The sequence below is a fragment of the Emydura macquarii genome, unplaced genomic scaffold, assembly GCF_026122565.2.
Source record: "Emydura macquarii macquarii isolate MOO-44397 ecotype Brisbane River unplaced genomic scaffold, CSIRO-AGI_Emac_v2 contig_561, whole genome shotgun sequence".
NCBI lineage: Eukaryota > Metazoa > Chordata > Testudines > Chelidae > Emydura > Emydura macquarii.
Genome location: NW_027130698.1, coordinates 13,370,160 through 13,396,271, shown reverse-complemented (window position 1 = coordinate 13,396,271; position 26,112 = coordinate 13,370,160). Strand labels below are relative to the sequence as shown.

Below are 26,112 nucleotides of genomic sequence, written 5' to 3'. Positions count from 1 at the left end.
ATAAAAAAAAAAAAAAAAAAAATCAACCAACTTTACTTGTAAAAATTGGTTGCTGAAATATGGGTCCTGATCCCACTCCCAACGAAATCAATGGGAGGGATTTCAAATGGGGCAGCAGCAGGCCCACAGGGCTAAGTCCTGAAATGTTCAGACAGACTACGCTCAATCTTTACAAAGGCAAGATTCCCGTTGGTTTCCACGTTATCACTTCCAAATGTGCTTTTTGTCACCGCTGAAATAGCTTCTCTGAACAACATTGGGCTACAGAAAGAACGATGAAAGGTTCAGTGTTCAGCTTGTTAGTGACAACATTAGCCTATGTCTCAGACAACTGCAGTTGTTCATGGGGGAAAACAGTTCACACTCTCCTGTGGTTGTTTATAGTTCCTTTGCATTTCACTGATTTAAACCACCAATAAATAAAGATTTTTAATAGAAAATGAGCAGCCAACAAACCCAGGAAAAGGCTCTTGGAAACAGAGGGGAAATAGAAAAACCATCAGGCCAGATCCTGGTGCTGTTACTCATATGAGTAATGATAATAACTGACACTATATTTCCTAACAATCCCCCCAAGCAGACTTCAAAGTTAAATACAGCACGTATTCTTGGCCTCATTTCATATGTGAGAACTGAAGCAGGTAGGTGCTATGACTTGCCTCAAGACACACAGACAGTCACTAAGTCACAGTGTTGGGCCTGGAAATCAGGAATTCTGGGCTCCCTATCTGTGCTTATTTCCCAAGAACGCCCTTCCTTGGGACAACTAACATGAGTAAGGGGCTCATGATCAACCCTTTTATGTTCACGGACCAGGCCAGTTGCACCTGATGCTTTTTACAATGGACCAGATCCTCTCCTGGCCAGTACTTTTAGAGTCAGTAAGGGCACTGGCAGATGCATGATCATTGCTAGGAAGAGAAGAATTCCGTAGGGTGAAAATAAGGGGGGTGGTCCTCAATGGGAAGTACTTTGCTGCTGCTGTAAAAGGGATCGTCATGCTCCTGCAACTAGTGCACGAGGCTTATCATTATTGGAAAACATACAGATATGAGAACCAGGAAGCTTAAAGGTCGCAATACTAACTGACCACGCAGGCCTACTGATCCCATTCTTCTCTCTTCTTGGACGTAGGAGGCTTTCTGCTGTGGTGTGAGAGGCAGTGGGATGCCACCATTGTTATACATGGTACAATACTGAATAACTTCTTCAAAGGCTCCCTTCATAAAATAAACTTCTTCCTGCCCCTTTAAAATAAGGAGACAAGCATTAAAAAATATTGACAGCGTGAAACCCTTTGCATCCGAGATGTGCAGGGTCCCCTGGTTGTGCTGTTATCTATCACATAAAACACATGGACACATGCCTCTTATAGAATAAAGCATTTATGTGGGGTCCACTTTATGTACTGAACGTGAATGACCCTGGTCATGAAAAAAGTTGGGTTTTTTAAAATAGAGAATGAAATTAACTCAAAGCAGGTAGGGAAATAAAGGATGTGCTTTCTCGGAAATGTTGTCAATTTTTTCCCATTGAAAAAAAAAGCTATTTGAAAATGTTTGAGAATGCTGTTTGAGAAAAAAAGCTGTTTGAGAGGTGTTTGAAAATGTTTGTCATGTTTTGTCAAATTTTTCCCATCTGAAAAAAAACCAAAACCACTTCTTTGAGAAATAGGGTGAATTTTTCTCAAAAATTTACGTTGAACATCTCATTCTGGTTTTTCATTGATATCCTGAATGTCAAAACAAAATGTCATTGAAATGGTGGATTTTGAAATTTTTTGGTGTAATTTATGAAAGCACTGTCTCCCTGTGTCTGAAAGCCTTTTTATGGCTATTGTCTAAGAAACTTCACTTCATTTCCATTCATATTCACACACAAAATAGGAAACATGAAACCAGTTCATGTAACTGTTGTTGTACCTGATTTTTCAGCATGCATTTTACTGCCATCCACTTTTGCTCTGAGCTAAATGGAATTTCCTTCTTTCTTATATAAATATCTTTTACATCACATAATTCCATCTAAAATAAGGAAAATAAAAATGTTATTGTAATACTAAACGATGCCAGTTTTTGCACATGCTCTGTATAGCACCTTTACGTACAGTGAGTTACCAACATTAAACAATGATTATGTCTTTATGCAGTAGTATTTTACAGATGAGGACAGAGAAACAAAGAGAGAGCTTAAGATCTACAGTTTCAGAAACTTTTGCTCATGTGGGATGCCTAATTTAAGATACCTTAAGCCTGCTTGGATGTTTGTCTAAAAGATCTGCTCTAGGAATTATTTTGGGGAAGGTCTATGGCTATACAGAAGGTCAGACCAGATGATCACAATGGCCCCTTCTAGCCTGGGAATTTATGAAAAGCCTGATTTTCCAAAGTGCTGAGTAGCCACGATTCTCATTGACTTCAGCTGCAGTTGTGGGTGTTTAACTCTGATATTCAGGATCTCAGTGTCTTAATCTGGTCACCCTGAAATTAATGGACATTTTGAAAAGTTAGGCCTTTCCCGAGTCTGTGCCAAAACTCAAAATAGAAACCAGATTTCCTGACTCCAAGTCCTGTGCTTTTATGACAGGACCATAGTTCTGTTAATCCATACATATTCTACCCTTCAGAAAAGAGGGTGATTGCAAATAATGGGCTATGGTTTCATTTATTTCCTTTAGCCTTAGCTCAATAAGGAACTGTTTTCTACTGAGTCCTCTCAGGGTGTTTCTTTAGGGAGTGATGACTTGAAAAACAATTCAATTGTAAAATATGGTTTATCCAGATTGTGACACATTCATATTTAAAACACTGAGTATCATAAGCCATGCCCTGAACTGAAGATGTTACATTCCCAAGGTTCCATTTTGGGATGTGTTTCCTGCCTCTCTGGTTTTGACCGCACTGTAAAAAAAACACTCAGCTTGAAGACTTTCAAATCACAATGGTAGCATTTAGAGAAGTGAAAATGACTACATGAGGTGTAATGCAGTGCTAAATTAGGCCCATTATTTCTGATGGACAGTATTCTGCACTCATAGACAGAAAGGTCAATAGATAATTCAGTGGAATGCTTTGTTTTTCACAACTGTAAGAAAAAAGGTAAGAAACTAATCAATGACAAAAATACAAGAAAACCTTATCCCATTCCTTCTAATTTAGCTTGTTCCTGACCATTTTTCTGCTGTTTTCTCAGTGATCTCTGCAGAACAATGAAAAGGAGTCTGATTTCAGCCAAAAAGAAACCCACTATGCAGTGTAATTGCATAAACTAACCAAGCAAAATCATTACTGCTGTAGCATGGAAACACTCTGTGAAAGGGTTTGCCTGTGACAGTAGGTGTAGACGTGTGTGTATGTGAGCTGAGGTAGAGGGAACAAAGATTCTTCCAAGAAGGACCAAAAATAAGCACCAAGGACCTGAAGTCAGTCAAATTCAATTACCAATGGAAATTAATAATGTTCAATGAATTTGGCTTCAGTTTATTTCGCTTTTTTGCAAGTTTCTGGGTTACTGTAGGACCATATTTTCTCTCTTTCTCCCCAGTGCTTATAAGAGAGCTTTCATTTTACTAATTACACAGATCCTGACCCTAATCTTGAAGAAATCTGCAAAAGACAAACAAATGTAAGAAACCCTACCTTCATCGCAAGAGCAATAAGGGCTCCTTCTGTTGGCTGACCCATCACAGTCTTTTTTCTGATAATAGCATTATTAGCTACACAGCCAGCCTGGAAGTGATATATTTGCATACATTATTTTTTTGGGTATAAAATATTATACATTTTATATCTCCCTCTAATGAGCTGGTAAGATATTGCAGAGCCGTAATGGCTGCATTATGACAACTTTCTGTTCAGGTCAAGTAGAGCTAAACTAAGGAGGTGGAGTCCAAACCAGGCGAGGTTAAAACCCAGGATCAGAATTTGGCACCACGGCTCAATATGAGGGCTAAGGATCAAATGCAGTTGGCACAACCATCGCATAATATTTTGGATCAAAATACCAGAAATCGCACAAGATGAGTGGCTGTACTTTTCCGCCATTTTGAGGAGCTTCCAAACCAGTAGAATTGGCTAAAATTTGTTCGCATTTTGAAAAATTAATAAGAAAATGTTGGACTACATTTTAATGATTTTCCCCTCTCTCTTTGAATCAGCTCTACACATCAGACTTGGAAAGACTAATCCCTTGTAATTTTGTCTCTAAAATGCAATATAAATCTGAAGGGTTGGTTTGGATCTATCCCATCCCAAAACTGAAAGGGGGTTAATCTGAGGTTCCATTCAGGCTATTGGCATATGCAAATAGCTGATTTCCACATACAATGGTGTGTGCAAAATGTGCATGTTTATGAAAATCAGACGCCCCAGTACCTTTGAAATCAGTGAAGATTCTGCCCAACCAACTGGCTTATTTTGGAATTGCAGCCACTTTCTAAAAACAAAAACTGATAAAGCTAGCTGCTCTGTGCATCACAACTGCACAAACTCATCCAAAACCACAAAGCATTTCTGCAAGCTAATGTCTCTGGTTTCTCCCTAGGTATTTCTGATGATTGTCACTTGCTATAAATCACTCACACATCTGATATAGTAACTGCACAAAACCCTTCTTTAGGTTGTCTTGCTACAGGAAGGACATGTTCAATTAGAATCAATAAAAGTGCAGTTTCTGTAATATTCATCATACAAGGAGAGCATCATAAATTATAATTGAGTGAAAACGGAGCAGTTTGATTCACATTTTATACTTACCTCCACTAACTTTCCTACTGAGACATTGGAAAATCCCTTAATAACTTCCTTTGATGGTAATAGACATACACTTCCTTCTCCACTGTATCCAACCCCGCTCACCTAGGGGAAAATAAATTTGGAAGGTGCATACATAAAATTTCTCAGTGTCACGCTGAAATATGTGACTATCAATATTTTCTCCTTATACAGCCCAACATCTTCAGGGACATTTATGATCTATTTTCAAGGCATGCTGGGACTAACACATTTTGATGGGAGCACTGTTTATAGCTTAAGAAGGTTGCAGATAATCAAAGGGCAGTACTATCTTGGGATGAGAAAATTCACTTTGCCTTCTTTCTGTCCTATTTGATCGTCACAGATTTGAAAGTTTGGTTCCAGTTCAATCAATGGGCCAAATCCTGAGTTAGGTGCAGCTCGATTAACTTTGCCAGCTGGAATATAATACACTAACCTATGCTCCTGTTTTATGATTATTGATGGCTGCAGCTGTGATGCTCCACTGTTTTATACAGTAGTAGTTTACACCCACTTTTCACTGGTGTAGGTGATGACAACATGTAAGGCCATTGGGAGTCAGACCCCAGGGCTATATAAAAAAGTGGAAGGATCAAGTCAACCTGTTAAAAATGTTTCTGCTAGAAACACCAACAGCAGCATTAGCGTTGGTGGAAGGACTGAGTAAATATTCTAATATTTGTGTTTATGCTCATGATATTGCTGGGAGCGCTGTGTGCAAAGCACATGTGATTTAACCAAACACACTCATCCAAGGACAGCATGTTCACTTTGCGTAAGCAGCTTTTGTGACTGTGAGAACTCATTCTGCATTCCTTCAGCACCCCAAACACCCGTTCACATTAGCAGGAACTTCAGATGCACAAGAAATAAGCCTGCAGTCTAATATAAATACGTGTACATTTAGAACAGCTTATATAGAAATTGAACATAAAAAAACTTCTACTGATGGATGTACAGGCATGGATCTATGCTGAATTAAAGGTGAGCTGTCTCTTGTTGGGTTTGAACTACGAAGTCTGTATCATTTCATTGACCATACCTCTGCCTGGAATCCATCGGAGGTTACCAGCTGAGTTACTGTCATCTCATTGGCTGTCAAAGTCCCCGTCTTATCTGAACAGATGACATTGCAACAACCTGACACGAGGAAAGTTTTTATCAGAATTAATACAACAATCAGATGCCGTAGAAATGTTATAACATGTTGCTTGTATGTTGCAAACATGAGCCATTACTGGGCAAAGACCTATCTGAGTGGAAAAACAAAACACAAAAAAACTGGGTGAATTTTCCAACACCTCATTAGGGACTAAAGAGAAAACATGTTTGTGCATCTCCAGCATCTTGATAACGCATTGGACTATCACGTATATGATCTGCATTTGGGCTCGGGTAGGAGACAACTATTGGAAGGTTCAATCACTCTTGAACATCACATGCTGCACAGTTCAGAGAAGGTGTTAATTTCTGAGGACGTGATCGGTTTCTCTGAGCTGCAAGAGCATGCTCTAGCAGCTACTAACATGCTGGGAGGAAAACACCCAAACAGATGTCCTGACTTCAGCTAACTTAGGCTTACGGGGTTTTGGCTGCAGGCTATGAAATTGTAGTATAGATGTCTAAAATTGTAGATATCTTCAATTGCAGTATAGAGGCCCGGATAACTACACAACAGTTTTATAGCTCCACCACCCAAGCCCCACAAGTCCGAGTCAGCTGAGATGGGCCATCTGCAGGTGTTTTATTACAGTGTAGACACACCCTCTGTATCTCACTTCCCCAGCTGTACAGTGGGGATAATAGCTTTTCCTCACCTGACAGGGACGTTGCTAGAATGAGGACACTGAAGATTGTAGGGTGCTCAGTTACAACAATAATGGGGGGCCATAAGAGTCCCTAAGATGCTGAGAGAGGCAATTCTACATTCAAACTCTGCTTTGAAATAACAAAACATTTCAATACACCATGTATAAAAATTCTGGCCGATTCTCGTTTACATTAAGGCCCCATTACACTGCACTGGCAATGTAACGCAGATTGAGAGTGGGAGTGAATGAGACTGACACCCACTTTAAGGCCAGTTTACACTGCTACAACAATATAAAGACACCTTAGTGTAAAGGAAAATCAGGTCCTCTAATTTTAGTCATTTAAATGGACTGAATCATTTCCACAAAATGGTGGCAAAATGGGTTGAGCTCAGATACAGTGACGCTGATGAGGGCCGTATAAGAACCCAGAAAGAATAAAGCAGATTGGCCTGTGATTAAGTTAACTGCAATTTTGAAGGATTAGAGCAGAGCAAATCATTATCTCTAACGATTGTGAATTTAATTATTTACAGAATTTAAAAAAAAAAGTTGAAGGAAGGACAAAAATGCTCTTTACAAAAGTTTCGTGAACTTGTATCATTAAAAAGGAGGAGAATATCACTTCTTGTAATGCTTGGATGTTGTTATAAAGTTCTTAGTTATTGGCTGAAATGGTCCATTCAGGGCTGGCACTTTTAGAATCCAATCAATTCTTTATGGGGTTGGGGCAGCCAGCTCTGTGTGTCCTGGCTTTAGAGTCAGGGCAGATAAGATGAAGAAAAGGGTGATAGGACTCTGTTGCTGCTTAGCAAACAGGGGCCTTGATCCTGGAATTCTAACAAGGGCAAAAAGGAACATGATTGCTTTCAATATCAGGGAGATAAACACCAGGTTGGAAGAATAGCCATTTATGCTAAAGGACAATGCTGTCGGAAGAACAAATGGGGCTAAACTGGCCATGAATAAATTTAGGAGGGAAATTAGAAGGTTTCTAACCATCAGGGGAGTGAGCTACTGGAACAGTCTTTCAATGGGAGCAGAGGGGGCAAACCAGATAACTAGTTTTAAGATGGAGCTTGATAAATGTATAAATGGGATTATGAGACCGGGTTGCCTGCGATAGCAGGGGACTGGACTCAGAGAGCCCGGCGGTCCCTTCCAGTCCTATGTTCCACGTTCCTCAGTCAACGGGAGTTGTATCTGTGTCCGAAAGGCAGGATAAGGCTATCCAGCAGCCATCTGAAGCTGCATGACTGTCTTGTGGTCCCAGATCCTTGTAGTTAAATGCATTCCCTCATCAGAATGTAAAGTGGTGCTCAATATAGGTCATCCCTGTTTCCCTTCATGCAATGCCCCGTACTGACCCACAGGGCCAGGGAACCAGATTCTAGGATATAGTGATTTTGGTGGTGCCATTCTGAAGAGGAGCATCAGTGAGATGGGCAGGTTGACAGTGAAGAACAGTATCAAGCTGGCCGGTACCATTGCGCCAGTGGCTCTAGTGCAGAGGCAGCAGCTGCTTTCCAGCCAGGTACAGAGTAGGAGAAGAATATGGACCAACAGAGTGGGAAGGAAGCAAAAAGGCAGGCCTGAGGGGCATGAGCAAGACAGGCAGGCCTTAGGAGGAGAGAGAACAGCTGGTCAAGGAGAGCCAGTTCCATGGAAAGAAAGGGTTACACCAGTGAAGGGGTGCATTAGCCTATTGGTCTTGGCAGTGTCCCTGGTGTGTAACGTCAGTGGCCATTGGGACTAAAGGAAGAGGGTGAAGAATGTGGTGGAGGGGTGGAGAGACAATTGTAAAGAATTTGGGTTATTGGGTTGCCCCAGCCCAGGGTTCAAATCACAACCTTTTAATACACCAGTCCCCTGGGGTATCTAAGCAAGCCGGTTGCCAGTTCAGTTTCAGATTTGTGTAGGCGGGACAGATGAATCCACTGCTTTATTTCCTTGGAGGTGACAATCATCAGCCTTACCCAGAGTTTCTACTATGGGCAGCTTCTTCACAATCACTCTCTTCTTGGCCATCCGTAGAACACCCAGCACCAGGGTCACCGTCACCACAATGGGCAGGCCCTCTGGGATGGCAGCCACCGCCAAGCTGCGTTGGGGTACAGCAAAAGAACAGGTTCCGAGTTACAACGTGTCACAGGGCAAAAGGCTGTACCAAGCCAGCGTCACTCAAACCTTGCCAAGAAGCACTTCCAGAAGGCCTGAGGTTTGATTGCCTTCTTGAATGGGAAGGTCTGGAATGGAAATCTTGTGACCGTTGAATATTAACCCCTTGAATTCCCAATACATAATGAAATAGAAATGTGTACAATAATCACCTACCTAGCCTTCACCATTTAAACAGGTCTGAAGAATGAGTGCTGTTTTGAACATTGCCAGGGAGAGCGCATTTCCCTACATCTGGGAATTTGGGGATTTTTAATCTGTGAAGATCACGATTCAACCATGCTTGGCATAGCGTCCTCCCCCCCCCCCCCGACTTCCTCTCTTAGATGTGTCAAAGCTATTCACGGAGAGTTAATGCTCTTCTGTACAGCCTGAACTCCCAAAGGATCTCTTGGTGCCACAGCAAACCAGAGTGCCATTTGGTACCGCGCACAGCTGTGCCAGAGAAAATACAATCACTTTATAACCCTCTGTTGTTCTGTAGGCAAGTGAATGGGTCATAAAGGTTATCTGCTGGTATAAGGCAATACATTCTTATATTAAGTATAAAAACGAACGTAATAATTAAAACATGGGTCAAGGCAAACATTTTCACAAGTGGCTACTAATTTTCGGTGCCTGAATTTCCAGGGGTCAAATTTCAAAGAACTCAGGCCCAGTTTCCTGGTGTCATTAGTACTAGGGCTGGCCAGAAAACAACAATTCCATTTTGCAGAAAATGTTGAAAGTTGTTTTCATTCCGATAAGGCAGTGTTTCTCAACCTGGGGGTTTAGAGGGGTCGCAAGTGCAGAGCTGGTATTGGGGGTGGCAAGAAAGGCAATTGCCTGGAGCCACAGGGGTGCCATGAAACTAAGTTACATGCCTCAGCCCCATGGGGGTGGGACTCAGGCTTCAGGGGTACAGTAGTTTGGAAAGGTTAAGAACCACTGCGATAAGGTGTGAAACTGAGACCTTTTGAAAATGTTCACAAAAAAAATAAAAAAATAAACTAAAGGAGAGACAGAGCTTTGAGTCTCAGCACCTTTGAAATTCAGGGTCAAGAAATGTTGACAGACTCTTTTCTCCTATGCCATCAGTGACCCCCCTGGACATTGTGAGCATAAAACTGAACTACTTTAATTTCTTCTCTGTTGATCTTGTTCACATTTTTATTTCTGCACAGTGCTAGATAATGAATAATCTCGGAGCTGTGGCAGCACGTAAGGATACATTTTCCATATATTACTCAAACAGATGGTTTATTGTATTTGGTTAAGGGGCTGTACAAGTGTTTCCATATGTCATGTACAAATGTAACATTCCTGGCTTTATAAACAAGTCAGATATGGGCTAATATTTGCATATGTAACATTCCCTCTTACTTTATAGCACAGACATAAAAATAGAATAATGGCCATACTGGATCAGAACTATGATCTATCTAGGCCAGTATCCTGTCTCTGACAGTGGCTGGTGGCAGATGCTTCAGAGGGAATGAAAAGAACAGGCAATTTCGAGTGATCCATCCCCTGTCATCCAGTCCCAGCATCTGGCAGTTGGAGGTTAGGGACAACCAGAACAGGGGGTTGCATCCCTGACCATCTTGGCTAAGTAGCTATTGCTGGACCTATCCTCCATGAACTTATCTAATTCTTTTTGAACGCAGTTAAACTTTTGGCCCTCACAACATCCCCTGGCAATGAGTTCCACAGGTGGACTGTGCGTTTTGTGAAGAAGCACTTCCTTATGTTCGTTTTAAAATTGCTGCCTATTACGACATCGCAGGACTTTCATGACAGGGACAGGGGTGGGGAACACTGTACTTGTGTGGATGTCTTCCAATGCACTGTTCAGTGGGAATATGTTCATGGCAGAATTCTGCCATTAGTGAAATAATGCACCAAACCTCTCCAGACTGTTTCCAAAAATAAATACATAAAACCTCAAGCCTTCTTCTGTTCCTTCATTTGCCATTGAATGAATAGTGAGGAGCAGATTCTGCATCTACTGAAGTCAATGATAAAGCTCCGATTGGCTTCAGTCGTGCAAAACCAACCCATATATTAAAGGACTAACACAAATACTGAGTTCTTTTCTTCTTAGGAAAAAGTGCCCTCCGTTGTTTCAAGCAATCACTTAAATGAGAAAACTGACTGTGATGTGCTTCACTGTAATCACAAAAGAGTTCTTTCAAATCCTCACCTCACTCCAATTGTGAACATACTGAGAAGATGCTTTCCTTGCAACCAGCCGATCAGCATTATTAAACCTAGGAGAGGTGGGGAAAAAGCCAGTTGAACAATGGAAGTTAAGAGTCTGTGAAGGATTTCAAGATCTCTGTCATCTCGAGGCGTCTCAGGCTGGACACTTAAAACCTAAGGCACTCCATATGAAAGGGTCCTTTGGAAAAAGTTGCTCCAGGGACCCAGGAATAAATTCATAATGGAATGTATGAATGCATCACAGTTTATAAAGAGCATGTGGGCAAACTCACCAATTATGCAAAAGGAGAAAATGGTAAGTTGTTTTCCCAGTTTATCCATGCTTTTCTGTAGAGGTGTTTTAGGGGTCTGGAAATGTGAAGAGAAAAAACAAAATTGGTCTCTGTTATGTAAAATGAGGTGTGTGAGTAGAATCTGTCTAGAATCAGTAACAGCAATAAATACAGCCATAGTTATCATCACTGGAACAACCCTAAAATGAGATTGGAGGTTTATTGTGCAAGGCGCTGTACACCATAAAAATACCTGTTAAAGAGTTTATAATCTCAATAGACAAGACAGAAGCCCTCTAGTCAGTTCACAGATGGGGAACTGAGGCATAGAGAGAATAAGTGACACGCCCAAGGTCACACAAAGTTTGTGGCAGAGTTGGGACTTGAATGCAGCTCTCTTAAGTCCTGCTACAATGCCTGAAACTCAAGGCCACCCTTTCTCACAAACAGCCATTTAACCTCCAGTATTTGAGTAGCAATAAAGAGACTCAAGTTCCACACAGCACCAAAGTGAAAGCTACAGTGCTATATCAACAAAACAAATAGAGTTCTTGTCCCTTACCTCTTCTGCTTGCATCAATTTAAACACCTCTCCAAACTGTGAGTTTTCACCAGTTCCAATAACTATTCCCTGGATTAGGAAAATAGCAGTGAGACTCACGCAAAATATTGACCTTATTTAAAAGATTCTCTAGCTATTATCTAGATGTGGATGATATGGAGAGTATAGAGGACTCACTTTTCCCTTCCCATATCGCACCAGTGTTCCCATGAAAACAACATTACTTAGTGTTGTTATGTCTCCAGCTTCCAGTAAGGGCTCCTCAGTCTTATTGCAAGGCTCAGCTTCTCCAGTAAAACTGGATTCATCCACCAACAGGTCTGTAACCTAATTAAAAACGTAACTATGTGGAGGCTTTATCACAACATAGACTAGCATACCGATCTTATCGTTCATGTGTGAGCTAGTATTTACCTCTATCAGCCTGATATCTGCAGGAACCCTGTCTCCAGTAGAAAGACACACAATGTCTCCTGGGACCAGGTCTCGGGCGAGAAGATGTTGCAGTTTTCCTTCTCTTATGCTACATCACATTGAGAAAATGATATTATTTAAATGATGGTCACTAGTTCTATAGGCCGAACAGCATGCTAGGCAAATATGAGGACAACGTCTCTGCCCCAAAGATCTTCCAATCTAAATAAGAGTTTATCATCAGAATGAGGAAAGGAGATTATATTCCTACCCTGAATTTAGTTTTAATGCACAAACAGATGGGTGGATTATGGAAGCTTTAGATTTCAGTAATAATGTACATCTAACCTGAATGTCCTGAACTGGAGTGCTTTCCCCACTGTGTGAACTTTAAAGACTGATTACAGGCAGATGCAAGAGACTATCACACTTGGCAAGCGGTTTAAAGGTAGAATTACAGTTGGTATTTTTGAATGTTGTTGTACTAAATGTTCACTTTTGAAAAGATTAGGTGCAGACTCTGTGAAATTCACTGGAGGAAACTGGTAAATGTAACCAGAGTATTTGTAAGGTACAAAGTTCTATGACTACTGAAGGAAAAAAGAACATGCCTCATTTTTGACACAATAGTTATAACCTCAACAGGAACCATTTATTTGTTTTGGCCACGATAGAGCTGATTTTCACAGATACATATAGTAAAAGGCTTTGTGTAAACGAGAAAGTTGATCCGTAGCACCAAAGCAGTCAGACCAATAAGATTTGATATACTATACAACATACTGGACATAAATACCATCCAGCTTTATCATATGCAGAGAAACATTTTTAAACTCAGCATGTGCAACTGAATGCATGTATTGACATAGATCTCATTTATGCCCAAATACCCTGGATGTGCATGTAAATTGGGTATTTGCACATGCACATCAGTAGACAGATATCTGCCTAGCTGTATGCGAATCCCCAATCTGCACACCAATGGGCCAGGTCCTTCAGCCCATTAGAGTTGTTTTCCGTGGGTCTCCCAGGGCAAAGGTACCCTCATGCTAGGGGACTCCCCCTGTACCAAGGAATCATCCGATAGTGTAAATTTGCCAATCCCTCCAGCTGCCAGTTTAGGGGATTTGTATCCAAGGAAAAGAGGACATGTCTGGGCCATCCTCACACTCCAGGAATTTCCAGATGATGGATTTATCTTCGGGGGTCACTGGTAGCTGACAATTCAGAGCAGCCTTCAGTACACAAAAATTATAGAAAGCATTGGTGCAAACATGTGATAGGATTGTTTCAAGGATTCAGTCACAAGGCCAAAAACATAAGGAAATGGAAATGAGATAGATTTGTATGAAATAGGATGAGAAATCCGACTTTCCCCCAGGACACTTCAGCGGGGATTGGGAAGCCTAATCAATATTGTAGGATCATGCAGCAGCCCATCAGGCACACATGCCAACCTTGGAGTTATGGTTAATTTCATATGCTCATTAGCCAAAATGTGTTTACTGCACAGCTCAGAAACCAACACTTGACTTGCAGGGGTAGCTGGACTCTCAGCCTTATTGACTAATGCTAGCTTTTCTCTTGGATCATGGGTAAGGAATTTTAGGCCACACTCATATAAACCCCATGCTCTTCAGTGGGGACCAAAAGCACCGAAACACAAACCTCAGCCGCTACATAACTCCTGCCGCTGTGAATACCAGGCTGGTATAGTCACAGGACAAGTCACTAGAGGGAGATAAAATCACATACACTAAGGCAATGTATTACCAGTGGGCGCCCATAAAATGCCCCATCCATAGACACATTTATCAGTCATATGGTCTTGCAATTCATTACGTGCACCAGCATCAGAATTGTTGCCTTCATCACGTGGCTCTTTCAATCCGAACCAAAAGAAAATGAATAACTATGCATGACTTACCAGTTACATTCTGGGGGCACTAGTTTGTTGAGCTCTTCCAAAGATTTTTCAGAGCGATATTCCTTATGAGAAAGCAGCATAAAACTAAGTTACAAAAGCAGGAAAACTCCAAATGGGCCATAAATTGAGATGCAGAGCTATGCTGTAAAGCTATGAATTCTTATGACGTACCTGAATGAAGGCCACTGTAACCACAATTAGTACTGCCTAAGGAGAAAGAGGCATGGGCATGTTACTGCAGCTAATTCAGTGTTTGCTTTACAGGTGATTCCAAGATTCTAAGGCCAGAAGAGACCACTGTGATCATCTATGTCTAACCATCTGTGTAACACAGGCCATAGAACTTCCCCCAAAAAAATTCCTAGAGCAGATCTTTTAGAAAAAAACATCTAATTATGATTAAAAAATGCCAGTCTTGGAGAATCCTCCATAGAAAAGAAGATTTACCATAAACCTTGATAAATTGTTACCCTCATTGTTAAAACTGTTATTTCCAGTCGTAATTTGTCTAGTTTCAATTTCCAGATGAATTCACTCCCAGTTGAATAACTTACCACTGCAATACTCACAGCATCCTCGTATTCTTTAGTAAATACACTTACTAAAGCAGAAGCCAGCAGCAATAGAATGAACGGATTCTTAAACTAAAAATAAAATAAAATAAAATAAAAGAGATTTTTTTGTTTAAAAAACATTTTATTTAAAAAAAATAATGCTCATTAGTTCACTGTTAGTGAGAATTTAATACTGGACTTCTTTAAAAATATGGAGAAATATGTAATTGACATAAAGAATTCCTTTAATTAGTGCTACTGCCTCATTCTGCAATCATAAATTTCTGAAAATTAAATTGTCTATCTATCTTCAGTCTAATCCTGCTCATATGAGTACAGGCAAGAAATGGCTGGGTCACTCACCAAAAGAATAAGCTAAAAACTCAAGCCACAGCACATGTGTTTTCTTTCTACTGATGGTAAGGTAAGCAATCACACTAGAACGGTAAGCAATCACACTAATTGCTGCCAAATCAATGGGAGCTGTTGGATGCTCAGGACTTTTGAAAATCTGGCCACTGTTTGGGGACCTAAATATGGATTTAGGAAACTTAACTTTAAGCGTCTATTTGTGAAAACCTTGGCCTCACATAGTAACCACTGGCAGTGATGTGACTGAGTTAAGTAAGACAAAGAAAAAATGAAGAGAATTTTTTTTCCGCATTGAGTTATGAAGATGCACATTAGGGGAATTCAGGCTTCCCATTGAAGTCAATGGTGAAACTCAAGCCCTTAGTTCCCATCCTTAACAAAAGATTGGTCACAGATTAATAAAATACAGTAAGTGAAAGGAGCCAGGCCCTTGTGAAATTTAAAAATGCATGTTAGGGGTCATTCAAATTAATGAGTGTGAATTGTGTGTTCCTACATGTAACACTTCCAGAGGGACTGAACTTAGAAAGGGGGGCTGTAATAAAGAATCCATTCTGTACCCTTAAAGGAAAATCCCTTGCTAGAAGGGTCGGTGGGAGGGGTAAATCACCAATGTGTCATTTTTAATCAGGTGCAAAGAATGCTTCAGAAACAAGCTTAGAAAATGTACCGAGGGTTACATGAAGCTGCTTAATGGACACTGCATAAGTAGGGGGAAAAAATCAGTGAAATAAAATTAAAATGTAAATAAAATTAAATAGAAAATTACAGTCCTTAAGAAATTACAGACTAAAAAATTTGCAGTCCAGCTAAAGTGAAACCAAAGGCAAAATTGATCAGTAAGAAAAGCACAAGAATAAATGTCTATAAAAAAATAATCCCTGTTCTGTTAAAAGCTCCAAGGCACAGAGGAAACGTACATTCAGCTTGTAAGATCTGTTAATAAAAATGAGACTCAATGTGCATCTAACCAAGGATTACTCAGAAAAGGAAGAATAAGATTAAACCACCACCCTTAGAGCTTGTTTCTTGCATTATTTGAACCACTCGATCTTCAAAGTGATATCACCATATTGCATGAATTACTGGAGCACAAGAGCTGAAGTTAACTTCATCTGAGCTTTAAACACATCATCCTTTTTTAGCGTTATCAGTTTCATTCACTGGACCATGTTGTAACTGAAATCAGAATATGCCCCATTATCACTTTGTTTATACAACCTTTCATTCTTTTATCACTGGCCTGAGAAGGAAATGAATATTGCCCTTCAATAACAATAGTGTTATTGTTATGCAACTGGTTTAAAAAATGATAAAGCTCTTCATTTATACACAGATTTAAAGATTCACCCTTTTCTTAAGATGCTATCTCCACATAATACAAACATGGATCCTGATCTTGCAACGACTTTCCCCCAGGTGCAGAAAGTCTGTGTGTCTCTATGCAGAGCTCATTGCAGGATTGGGGCCATAGAAATGAAAGCCATAACATACATAGAAGGGCTCAGATCTATTCAGAACAGGTTCTCTCACTGTTGAGTACTACTGCACACTGAAGAAATGTAAAATCACCTTTTAATGGGCTGCACCATAGTTACACATGAAATTCTTACCTGGTCTAGATATTTCTTCCATATTGGTTCTGTATGATCTACTATAAACTCATTCCAGCCATGTGTTATTCTGCGTTGTAGCACAGAAAACTCTGAGAGTCCAGTTTGTAAATCAACCTGGAGGGAGGTTAATATCAGTGTAAAATCATCAGGGTAAAACTGTATCATGCATTCAAACTGCATTACAAATAATAAATAAATTTGGCCAGGAGTTCAGGTCTAATATCTGACCAAGTCTTACAGCTTTCATTTATCTGTGTGGGAAGTACGACACTAACCAAATACCCAGAATGATCAGACATGAAAAACAACAACAAAAGATAGCCACCGCTTTTGTATCAACTACAAAGCTTTGTAGGCTCCTATCACAGATCCAGCAACGGGAGCACAAATTAATTCACAAATCCTGTTTCCAGTTCTGTGATGCCATTTGATGAATGACAAATTAAAAAGCAAAATGAGAAAGTAACTAACTTCTGGGCTCACTAGAAATACAAGAAAAAATAATCAATATTTTGCCACATTAAAAAAAGAACAAATAAACATGGAAATAAATTGTGTTTGCAAGTTTTAGAGATGGAGAATAAACTAAAAATTAAGAACTATATAAAATACTCAGTACTACAATATTCCTGGTCCCTATTTTTGGTGGGTCAGCATTTCCTAGATTTTTATCCTCCAGTATATTCTTTTCATACATATATGATAATTTATATATTACTTACAGCGTATTATTAGTTTTTCTCCATTGCAAACTGTAATATAGATGGAGTATTTAAAATATTCCTCCAGAGGAAGAATGCTTCCCAGTGGTCCTTGGGGAGAGGGGGCTGTATATGTGTGCATGCCCCCACATCAACTCTTACACATGGCTATGTGTAAATCACATGATCCAAGCCCAGTGAAAGCCCCATATGGTGTTTCGGAGAATCATCTATGGCTTTAGAGCCATAAAAATGAATATCATTGACTTAGATGCTAGGAATGCTGTGGGCATAAGGGAAGAAAATGGGGACAGATGAGCGTAAACTGGGTATAAACTGGACATGAATGAATTTAAGGTGGAAATTAGACGGTGGTTCTGAACCATCAGAGGAGCGAGGTCGTGGAGCAGCCTCTCAGTAGGAGAAGTGGTGGAAAACCACCTAACTGGTTTTAAGATGGACCTTGATACATTTATGAAAAGGATTAGATGATAGGGTTGCCTGCGATAGCAGGGGACTGGACTTGATGACTCAGGAGGTCCTTTCCAGTCCTGTGTCCTATGCCCACTAAGATTTGACAAAGTGTTTGCTAGAACTGAGCTGGGACAGCGCATCACATCTGAAGAGCTGTGCATCTCACATATACGTTTGCAGAACGGGGCTAAATCCTTGGTGATGGACCAAGCGCCTCTAGTTGTCTGTTCGGCCCAAGCTCTAACAGAGTCACATTTGCAATTCAGAGGTGCACTTAACACACCATCATCACTGATCAGAACTAAGTAAATCAATTCTTCAACTCTTAAGTCTCAGAAAGCCACCCAAAGGAAAAGGACAGATCTGAACCCCCCTGAAGTATGGGGAAGTTTGCATCTAAAACTGGATATGAAGTACGCAGCTTGGTCCCCTCTCTGAGTAAAATAATGTGGGATTCTGGGGCAAATCCATATTTCCACAAAATACAGTTATGCATGATGTAATCATCCTTACTTGTAAACTTTTTGCCAAGTCTTCTTTATGGCACTTGCAAGCTTCTTTAGGGGGTAGAGCTGTCACTTCCTTCTCTTGTTCAATTGCTGTCAACTCCCGTTCATCCGTCTGGGTAATACAGACAAAGCAATTGTTACGGAAGAAGGACATACAGTCATTTAATTCGTTTTTTGGTTCCTCCATTTATCTGGCCTCTCTTCCCTTAACCTTCAGTCACAGGTTTTCCCACTTATCTAACAATTAAATAATTCACCCTTTACAGCCATTCTCAGGCAGGTATATATTATCATCTCTGTTTTACAGATGGGGAAAGTTAAGGCAGAGAGGTAGGCAGTGTCTGAGCTGGGCTGACCACAAATTGATGTGCCCCTGAGAGGGGATACGGTTCCCACTTGTACTGTATGTGTGCATGTGTCCACTGTGTGTTGGAGGTGGAAACTTATTCTCCCACGGTTCCAGAAAATCAGGCCATGCTACAGGAAGAGGGGAGGAGAAAGAAAGTCTGAGGGAAATACTTTGGAAATGCTGAGAAAACAGTCAACTACTTGGCGATAGTTCCAGGGAGGCGTAGCGAGGGTGTTGCACACAATTGGATAGAGAGGGGAAAGAGGCGGAAGGTGAAAATGGTGAGACCTTGCTCCAGAGTCTTTCCCCCAAATCATCAGAAACCCTTCTTGGTACAGAAGAGAGAAGCAGTTCCTGGGAAAGAGATCGGCTTATTTATTTTATGGTCACCTCAAACTGAATCTCCTTCATGAAGTCCTTGGGAGATGCCTGATGCAAGGAATCGCAAGGCAACCAAGCAAAAACTGGTGCATGTCTGCAGCAATCACTCAGGAAGTGGAGAAGATTTTTTTTTCCTCCTGGAAGCAGCACACGCCTTCCCAGGAGACTGTCCGCTTTCTATATGCTTTTGGAAAATTAGGTGTAGTTGTTCTGCTTCCTGAGTAAGCTCCTCTGGATCTTAGCTTCCCATCATCCCTGTCAGATATTGCCTCCCTTCATTAGCGAGGCTGGGACATGGACACTCTGGCTATCGCTCCTGAAAGGTCTGCACTACTCACACAGGGGGTCCTGTGGACAAGGCCCTGGCCCTGCACTGGACTCAGGAGATCTGGGTTTTCTTCCTGCCTTTGCCAGAGATTTCTGGAGTGACCCTTCAAAATTAATTTAATGTCTCCAGGCCACATTCCCCCCCCCCCTTTCTACAATCAGGTTAATAATGCTGACCTTCCACACAGCAGGCATGAGGGGAATTATGTGGCTTAATTCATTATTGTCTGGGAAGGGCTTTGGGATTGGAGCAGGGAAGATTGTTCACGGAGGACGCAGCATTGCAGAATAGCTAGGGGTCATGGCTACCAAAAGTGCACAGGTCAAGAAACTGTAGGTAAAAACTGCTGAAAAACCACAGATCTCTGGTAAGGGGATTTGCGTCGAATTACAATGGACCTGATTCTCCTCTCACAGTAATTCAGGACTAGCTCCATTGGATTCTCTGGCGTTACATCAGTGTATAAAAGAGAAGGATGTAGCCCATAGCTTCCATGCTGCTCTGACCTCCACCTAGCTGATTCAGTGGCCATACTGCTATTGGCTGCACTCCGGGGACCTCTCCACTGAGGAGGCTCCCAGGGGCAGAAGGACAGGTAAAGCTCATTCTTGCAATATCAGATCCTGCTAGGGTGACCAGATAGCAAGTGTAAAGAATCAGGATGGGGTGGGGGTTAATAGGCACCTATACAAGACCCAAATATTGGGACTGCTCCTATAAAATCAGGACATCTGGTCAACCTAGCTCCTGCACCAACTTCCTGCAGCTTTTTTAATACCAGTTTGTCAGGGGAACATGCATGTGTTTGGCTGATCTTGGACTCCTTCCCCCTTCCAGCCGTGTCTTTCAGCAATCACTCCGGGCCCAGGGTGATTGAAAGAGACCCTCTTTGTTCAGTGATACCTTTTCTAACAGCCTCTGCTGAACAGAACACGGGCTTCTTCAGCAGCTTACCCCACTCACCCCCTCTGTTTCGGAAGCTGAAGCACTTAAAGATACAGTTTCCAATGCCACCTCTTCTTTTCCCAGTCAAACTTAACAACACCACTTGACAAAAACCATGTATCTAACACACAGTTGTAAAAAATTGTAACCAGCCTACTAACTAAATTTACTGAGGATGTTCAACTAATCTCTAAGGTGCCTTGCACTGTTGCTTGGACTTGTGGATCTCCTTTGAAATATCAATACTACTATTGTCAGCCATTTGTGAGTCCATTTGTTCTGGAAACGTTGTGTTCTGGGGTTCAATTATCTTACCCTGTTGTGATTTCTCCCTAAGTGAGACCTATTCAGGCTAACTCAGTGCCCCTTTTCTCCCTCCTTTCTGGCAGTTGGAGATGGTGTTGCCTATACCTCCTTAGTATATATCCTTCTGGGGAGACAACCTCATACAAATGTGGGCATCTTGACGTGACACCACTGCTGTTTGTGTCCACTGATTTGCATCATAGAAGCACACTGCACCATGCTCATGGAATGATGTCAGCACATAGGACCCCAAATCCGATAGGGTTTGTTTTTGTTTTGTTTAGCTGTATGTTTCTTTGTACTTTTACAGATACCCAGTTCATCTGACATCAGCTTCTCTCATTATGGGCTCTGAGTTTTTGATTAAGCTAAATGTCTGCAGATGACAGACTACGTTTCATTGGTGCCATCCTGTAATTTAACATGCTTAAATATGGATCAGTGTCTGAATCCATAGCCTTTTTCATACCCACGTTATTATTATAACACCATTTTCCACCAGCCCTTTGGATTGGGAACTAGCTTCTAAACTTAAACTGCTTAAACATGTCCACTCAATGCCAGACATTTCTAGATTCAGTATACCATAGCAAAATAAGTCTGACATGCACAATCACCTGTTTAGTGTCATATGGTAAAGCTATTTCAGAGAAGTGAGAATACATCATGAATGAGTGCATAGTTTTTTCCAGGCAACGTAAAAAAATCTATGCTTACTTTGCTCGCATGGGCAATTTTTCCTAAGGCCAACAACATGGGCTCATTTGCTCAACATATTTTTAGCATATGCAACATGGCTTGACAACTTCTTCAATGTCACTGTTCATTTGGGCCAGTATAAAAAGGTCTATTGGCCTTCTCTTAGATTTTGCAATTGCTAAATGACCTCCATGGATCCTTTTAAACATATTTTTCTCTAACACATCAAGGATCGCCATCCTGACGTCCTTAAACAACATCTTGCCTTGGACTGAGAGCTCCACGTGAATTGGTGATAAGGCCTGGGAACGTGCTGTCCCAGCCAATCACTTTCTGCAAGTTCTCATCTTGAGCTGTTGCTCTGACAATCACAGAGCACATGTCCTCTGAGACCAGAGGGAGTTTTCTTTTAAAATGAAATTGACATCCATAATGGCTAGCTCTGGACTTTGCTCCACTGTACTTTGGCTGAATGCTCTGCAGAGTTTGTCTGCCACCATCAAGTCTCTCTCAGGTTTGTATTTGATTTGATTTGCAAATCTCTGTATTCTCGGGGTGTGTGCGCGTGTGTGAGAGAGATGGGGTTACTGTCCTGGGGTGCAGCCTGGAAGCTGTGGCACCACTGTGCCCCCTTAGCTATCCAGCTGTGTTTGCCTCTTACAATGCGCTACTGGTGACAAACAGCAAGCCCCTCCGGACCCTATTGTCACCCAACACAACAGCAGGTGGAGCCACACACCCAACTCAGTTACCTGGCTGCTTTCCAGCCATTCCTGAACCAGCAATGGATAGAATGGCATCAGCTATTTCACTCCAGCTCTTCTGTACTGTGCTCCCGAATTATACAGCCTTGCTGTGGTCAGAAGCCTGGCCAGAATAAGTTCAATAACCAGTCCGCTTGCCCCTCAATGTGAGGAGGATATACACCAGCTTTTGTTACTGAGCTAAGATTTCCCAAGCACTTCAGCCAAGACACACTGTTTTAGGTAAAATTATAAAAACAGATTTATTAACTACAGAAAAACAGATTTGCAGTGATGATGAGTGGTAAGCGTAAAGAGACCAGAGGTAGTTACCAAAGAAATAAAAATAAGTCTAAATTCTATAATACCAACAGGATTTGAATTAGCAATGTCTCACCCTTGTAGGCTGGCACAAGTCATTCCTTAAATGCAGGAGGGGACTGCCTACCCTGCCTAGGGCTACCCTCCCCCCCTTCAAAAGTCCTTTTGTCTCCCAGACGTTCCTTCAGGTGTTAAGTTGTGGGAGAGTGAAGCCAAATGATGATGTCACTTCCCCCTTTTCATAGCTTCTTCCAGCTCACTGGAACAATCGAAGCTTGTGACCTGAGGGGTTGCCCTCATTGGACAAACAAGGTCCATTGCTTATGTGCATCACCAGGGAAGCCTTCACCGTAAACAATCCCTGGTAGTTGATTCATTTTTGAATGGGTGAGGGAGAGCCATTAACTCTGTCTGACCACTCCATTGTTTTACCTGAAAAGCTAGTTTGTGGGTGTTTCCCACCTCACAACACGCTCTAGTAACCTACAGCAATATTTCATAACTTCCCATACCAGGACAGCACATACAATTCAACAGTATGTTACTGTTTAGCAGATCAAGACTTTTAGAATCATACCTCACAAGGCATACTTTGTACAAAACATATCATAACTACATGACAGTGGTGAATATTGGGTTTCTGGGGTGTTGCTTTCAGACACAAAGTGTCACAGGCAGAGAATGGGAAGGGCAAGGGTTTGCTAGGCCCCTTTTGGCAATGGTAATAAGCGGTTTATGAGCAGTTTCAGCCAATACTCGCCTTCCATAAATAAAGACATGAAACTTTTTACACGTGTGGTCAAAGCCTCCTCCTCTGAGCATGACACTCAATTTTTGTTAGCACCTGTGACACATAAGCCACTGGTCTCCTGTTTTAATCATACGGCTTTAAGAGGACTGCATCAATACCCTCCTTGAAGTCATCAGAGGATAACTTGGCACAAGCGATATACTAACTGTGGTGGCTTTGTGCCGATGTAATTTGTGTCGACCAACGTTTGTAGCATTGACAGTCAACACAACGGCCATGGCTTAGTATCTCAGGAATGGGGCCTCTCTTTGACTCATTCAGTGTCTCAAACTCTTTATTAAGATTTGCATCCCAGTAGCGCTCTCAGGTTGCTGGGTCGGGGAGCTAGATTAGGCACAAATTCCGCTACTATATCAGTGTCCAGATAAATTATCAGTTCTCCTTTGTCCTTTAATTTGTTGACTCCCTCTAAGGTACTCAGATACCACCACAATAAAAGCTATCCAAACACCTACATGGATAGATAGAAAGAATTCCGAGAGGAAGAAACAATATGATTTTTCTTTACAGAAACAGTTGTGGTTAGCCCATGTCATGTTCATTATTATTAATAATCATTATTTGTATTACAATAGGCTTTAGAGGCTCTGGTTGAGAGCAAGAATCCATTATGCTGGAAACGACATAAACCTAGTGAGAGACAATCCCTTTACAATCAAAATAGACAACCAGACTCATAGACTCTAAGATCAGAAGGGACCAATATCATCATTGATTCACAATGCTACTCCACCACCTTTGCCTTTATATTTGTCTTTCCCAAACAGCACATACCCTTCAATACTTGTACACCAGTCGTGACTACTATTCCACCATGTTTCTGTTATTCCTATAATATCTGGTTTCACTTCCTCTACCAGTAGCTCTAGTTCCTCCATTTTGTTACCCAGCCTCCTCACATTGGTGTACAAACATCTTAATTTTTGCTGTTTGGCTTCGCTCACGTTCCTTACCTGATTTGGCACAGTCGTTCTACTGCCAATATCGCCTCTTAGACTGGTGTCTACACTACCCTTCCTTTTAATGTCTTATTTTCTGCTCCCCACTGCTGTGTTCTCTCTTACTTCATTTTCCTCCCTCTCAATGCTAAAATCAGACATGGAGATTACCTGGGCATCTCCCAACCATCTTCCCCAACTCTCTAGTTTAAAGCTCTCTTAATCAGACAAATGGTGGAAAGGGGAAACTGAGGCACGGAGAGGGGAAAGTGACTTGCTCAGAGTCACACAACTGATGAATGACATAACCAGGTGTAGAACCTAGGTCACTTGAGTCACAACCCAGTGCCTAGATGTTTTATAATCTCTTTTATGTTATCTACAATTATAATTCACTGACTCCTTTTAAAAAGGAGTGCACATCATTCCCACTGATTTGCAAATTTGGACTGAGTTATACATGGAAAGCCATTAATTTTTTAATTGTTGATATATAGGTGTTGCTTAAAAAACTGCACCGTTACAAAGGAACATTTATTAAAATGAGCTCATTTGCATGTATTAGGTAGGACATGTCTCTCACTGAACACCGAATGGTTTTCCAAGACAGACAAAGATCACAGTGTTTGAAATGGGCTGGCGTGAGCTGGACTAGCATGTAGATTTTAATTTGACCTGTAAAGTTTTTGAAGGGTTCCCTAACTCCCTAGAGCTGCAAAAGCCACACCTATTCAGAGCTCAGTAAATCAAAACTTCTTCTCCCCCACCTGGAACCGCGTATTGAAGATATTGCTCATCCAGGATAAATGCATCTCTCCTGAAAGTATACTACAGCTCATAAAGCATATTAATTGCTGACCTAGCTTTTTCTCAAAACAGCAGCCTCACACTAGGAAAGTGAGCAAGGCAATGCAAATTTCCACTGAAAAATGCATGCCATTACTCCCCACCCCCGCTTGAAATCTTTAACCTTTTCCCTCTAGATGTAACCTACTTACACGCAATAAGGAGCGAGTCAATCCAGGAGGGGTTGGCAGAAGAAAATAAAAAATGATGAGTGTAACTATCATTTGGCCAGCTCAGATGGTACTGCAAATTACAAAAGAACAAACATTCAGGCTAAGTGAAGAATAATGTTCTGCACCACCACACCTTACGCAATGTCACATCTTCTTTTAACTCTACATCTGATGAAGTGGGTTACAGCCCATGAAAGCTTATGCCTACAGAAATTAAATTTGTTAGTCTTTAAAGTGCTACAGGACTCTCATTGTTTTTGCTGTTTACAGACTAACATGGCTACCCCTCTGGAACTCAATAGCTACTGTTGTTCTTGATCTATGGTTCACTATATATCACACTGGAGCTAATAACCAGTCTGGAAAGGCTGAGAAAGGCTGGGTTTTCTACCAATCTCAAATGCTAATCTCAACATTCACCAGGGCATATCAAGACTTTTAGGTTCTGTTTGGTTGTTCATTCTGTGATATTATTTCTTCCCTTCTCCTTCCTAGGCTTATTTGGGCTAGCTGGTAGACTATAATTCGGTGAAGAGCAAGCTGGAAGAGAGAGTCATTTGGTCAAACAAGGAGCATTTCCAAATGTAAAACTTCAACCTTGCTTTCCCCACACATCGTCATTTAGTATTTATTGGAAGCAGATCAACCCCTCCCCCCCCCAATACCAACCCTCCTTCTTCTGTGAGTGCGTGTGTAAGGGAGATGACACCACCAAAGATGTGTCACATTTGAAAAGTTCTCCACTGTATGGCTCTACAGCAATGGACGTAGTATAAAAAACCTAGGAAGAACAAACTAAAATTCCAGAGCAAGATATTATCTCCCCCAGTCTTTGGTGCTGTGTCTCTAATGCGGTTTCCAGTGTTGCCAACTCTTGCAGCCTCATTGAGAAGCTCACACAATAT

General features: G+C 41.3%; 1 protein-coding gene across 2 annotated transcripts in view; it reads right to left on the bottom strand.

Moving 5' to 3' along the window:
* Positions 1-26,112, bottom strand: part of ATP2C2 (ATPase secretory pathway Ca2+ transporting 2) — a 44,598-nt gene that overhangs the window by 9,434 nt on the left and 9,052 nt on the right. The window contains exons 2-17 of one of the 2 annotated variants that reach the window (XM_067540181.1): positions 18,372-18,479; positions 16,681-16,797; positions 14,696-14,785; positions 14,313-14,348; positions 14,142-14,203; positions 12,215-12,323; positions 11,978-12,127; positions 11,801-11,869; positions 11,239-11,314; positions 10,947-11,013; positions 8,563-8,687; positions 5,818-5,915; positions 4,755-4,856; positions 3,639-3,728; positions 1,923-2,024; positions 1,091-1,247 (exon numbers count right to left, since the gene is read on the bottom strand). In XM_067540181.1, the coding sequence (XP_067396282.1) occupies positions 1,091-1,247; positions 1,923-2,024; positions 3,639-3,728; positions 4,755-4,856; positions 5,818-5,915; positions 8,563-8,687; positions 10,947-11,013; positions 11,239-11,314; positions 11,801-11,869; positions 11,978-12,127; positions 12,215-12,323; positions 14,142-14,203; positions 14,313-14,348; positions 14,696-14,785; positions 16,681-16,797; positions 18,372-18,479 (1,558 nt within the window). The remainder of the gene's footprint in view (positions 1-1,090; positions 1,248-1,922; positions 2,025-3,638; positions 3,729-4,754; positions 4,857-5,817; positions 5,916-8,562; positions 8,688-10,946; positions 11,014-11,238; positions 11,315-11,800; positions 11,870-11,977; positions 12,128-12,214; positions 12,324-14,141; positions 14,204-14,312; positions 14,349-14,695; positions 14,786-16,680; positions 16,798-18,371; positions 18,480-26,112) is intronic. The other variant, XM_067540182.1, reaches the window with a different exon arrangement.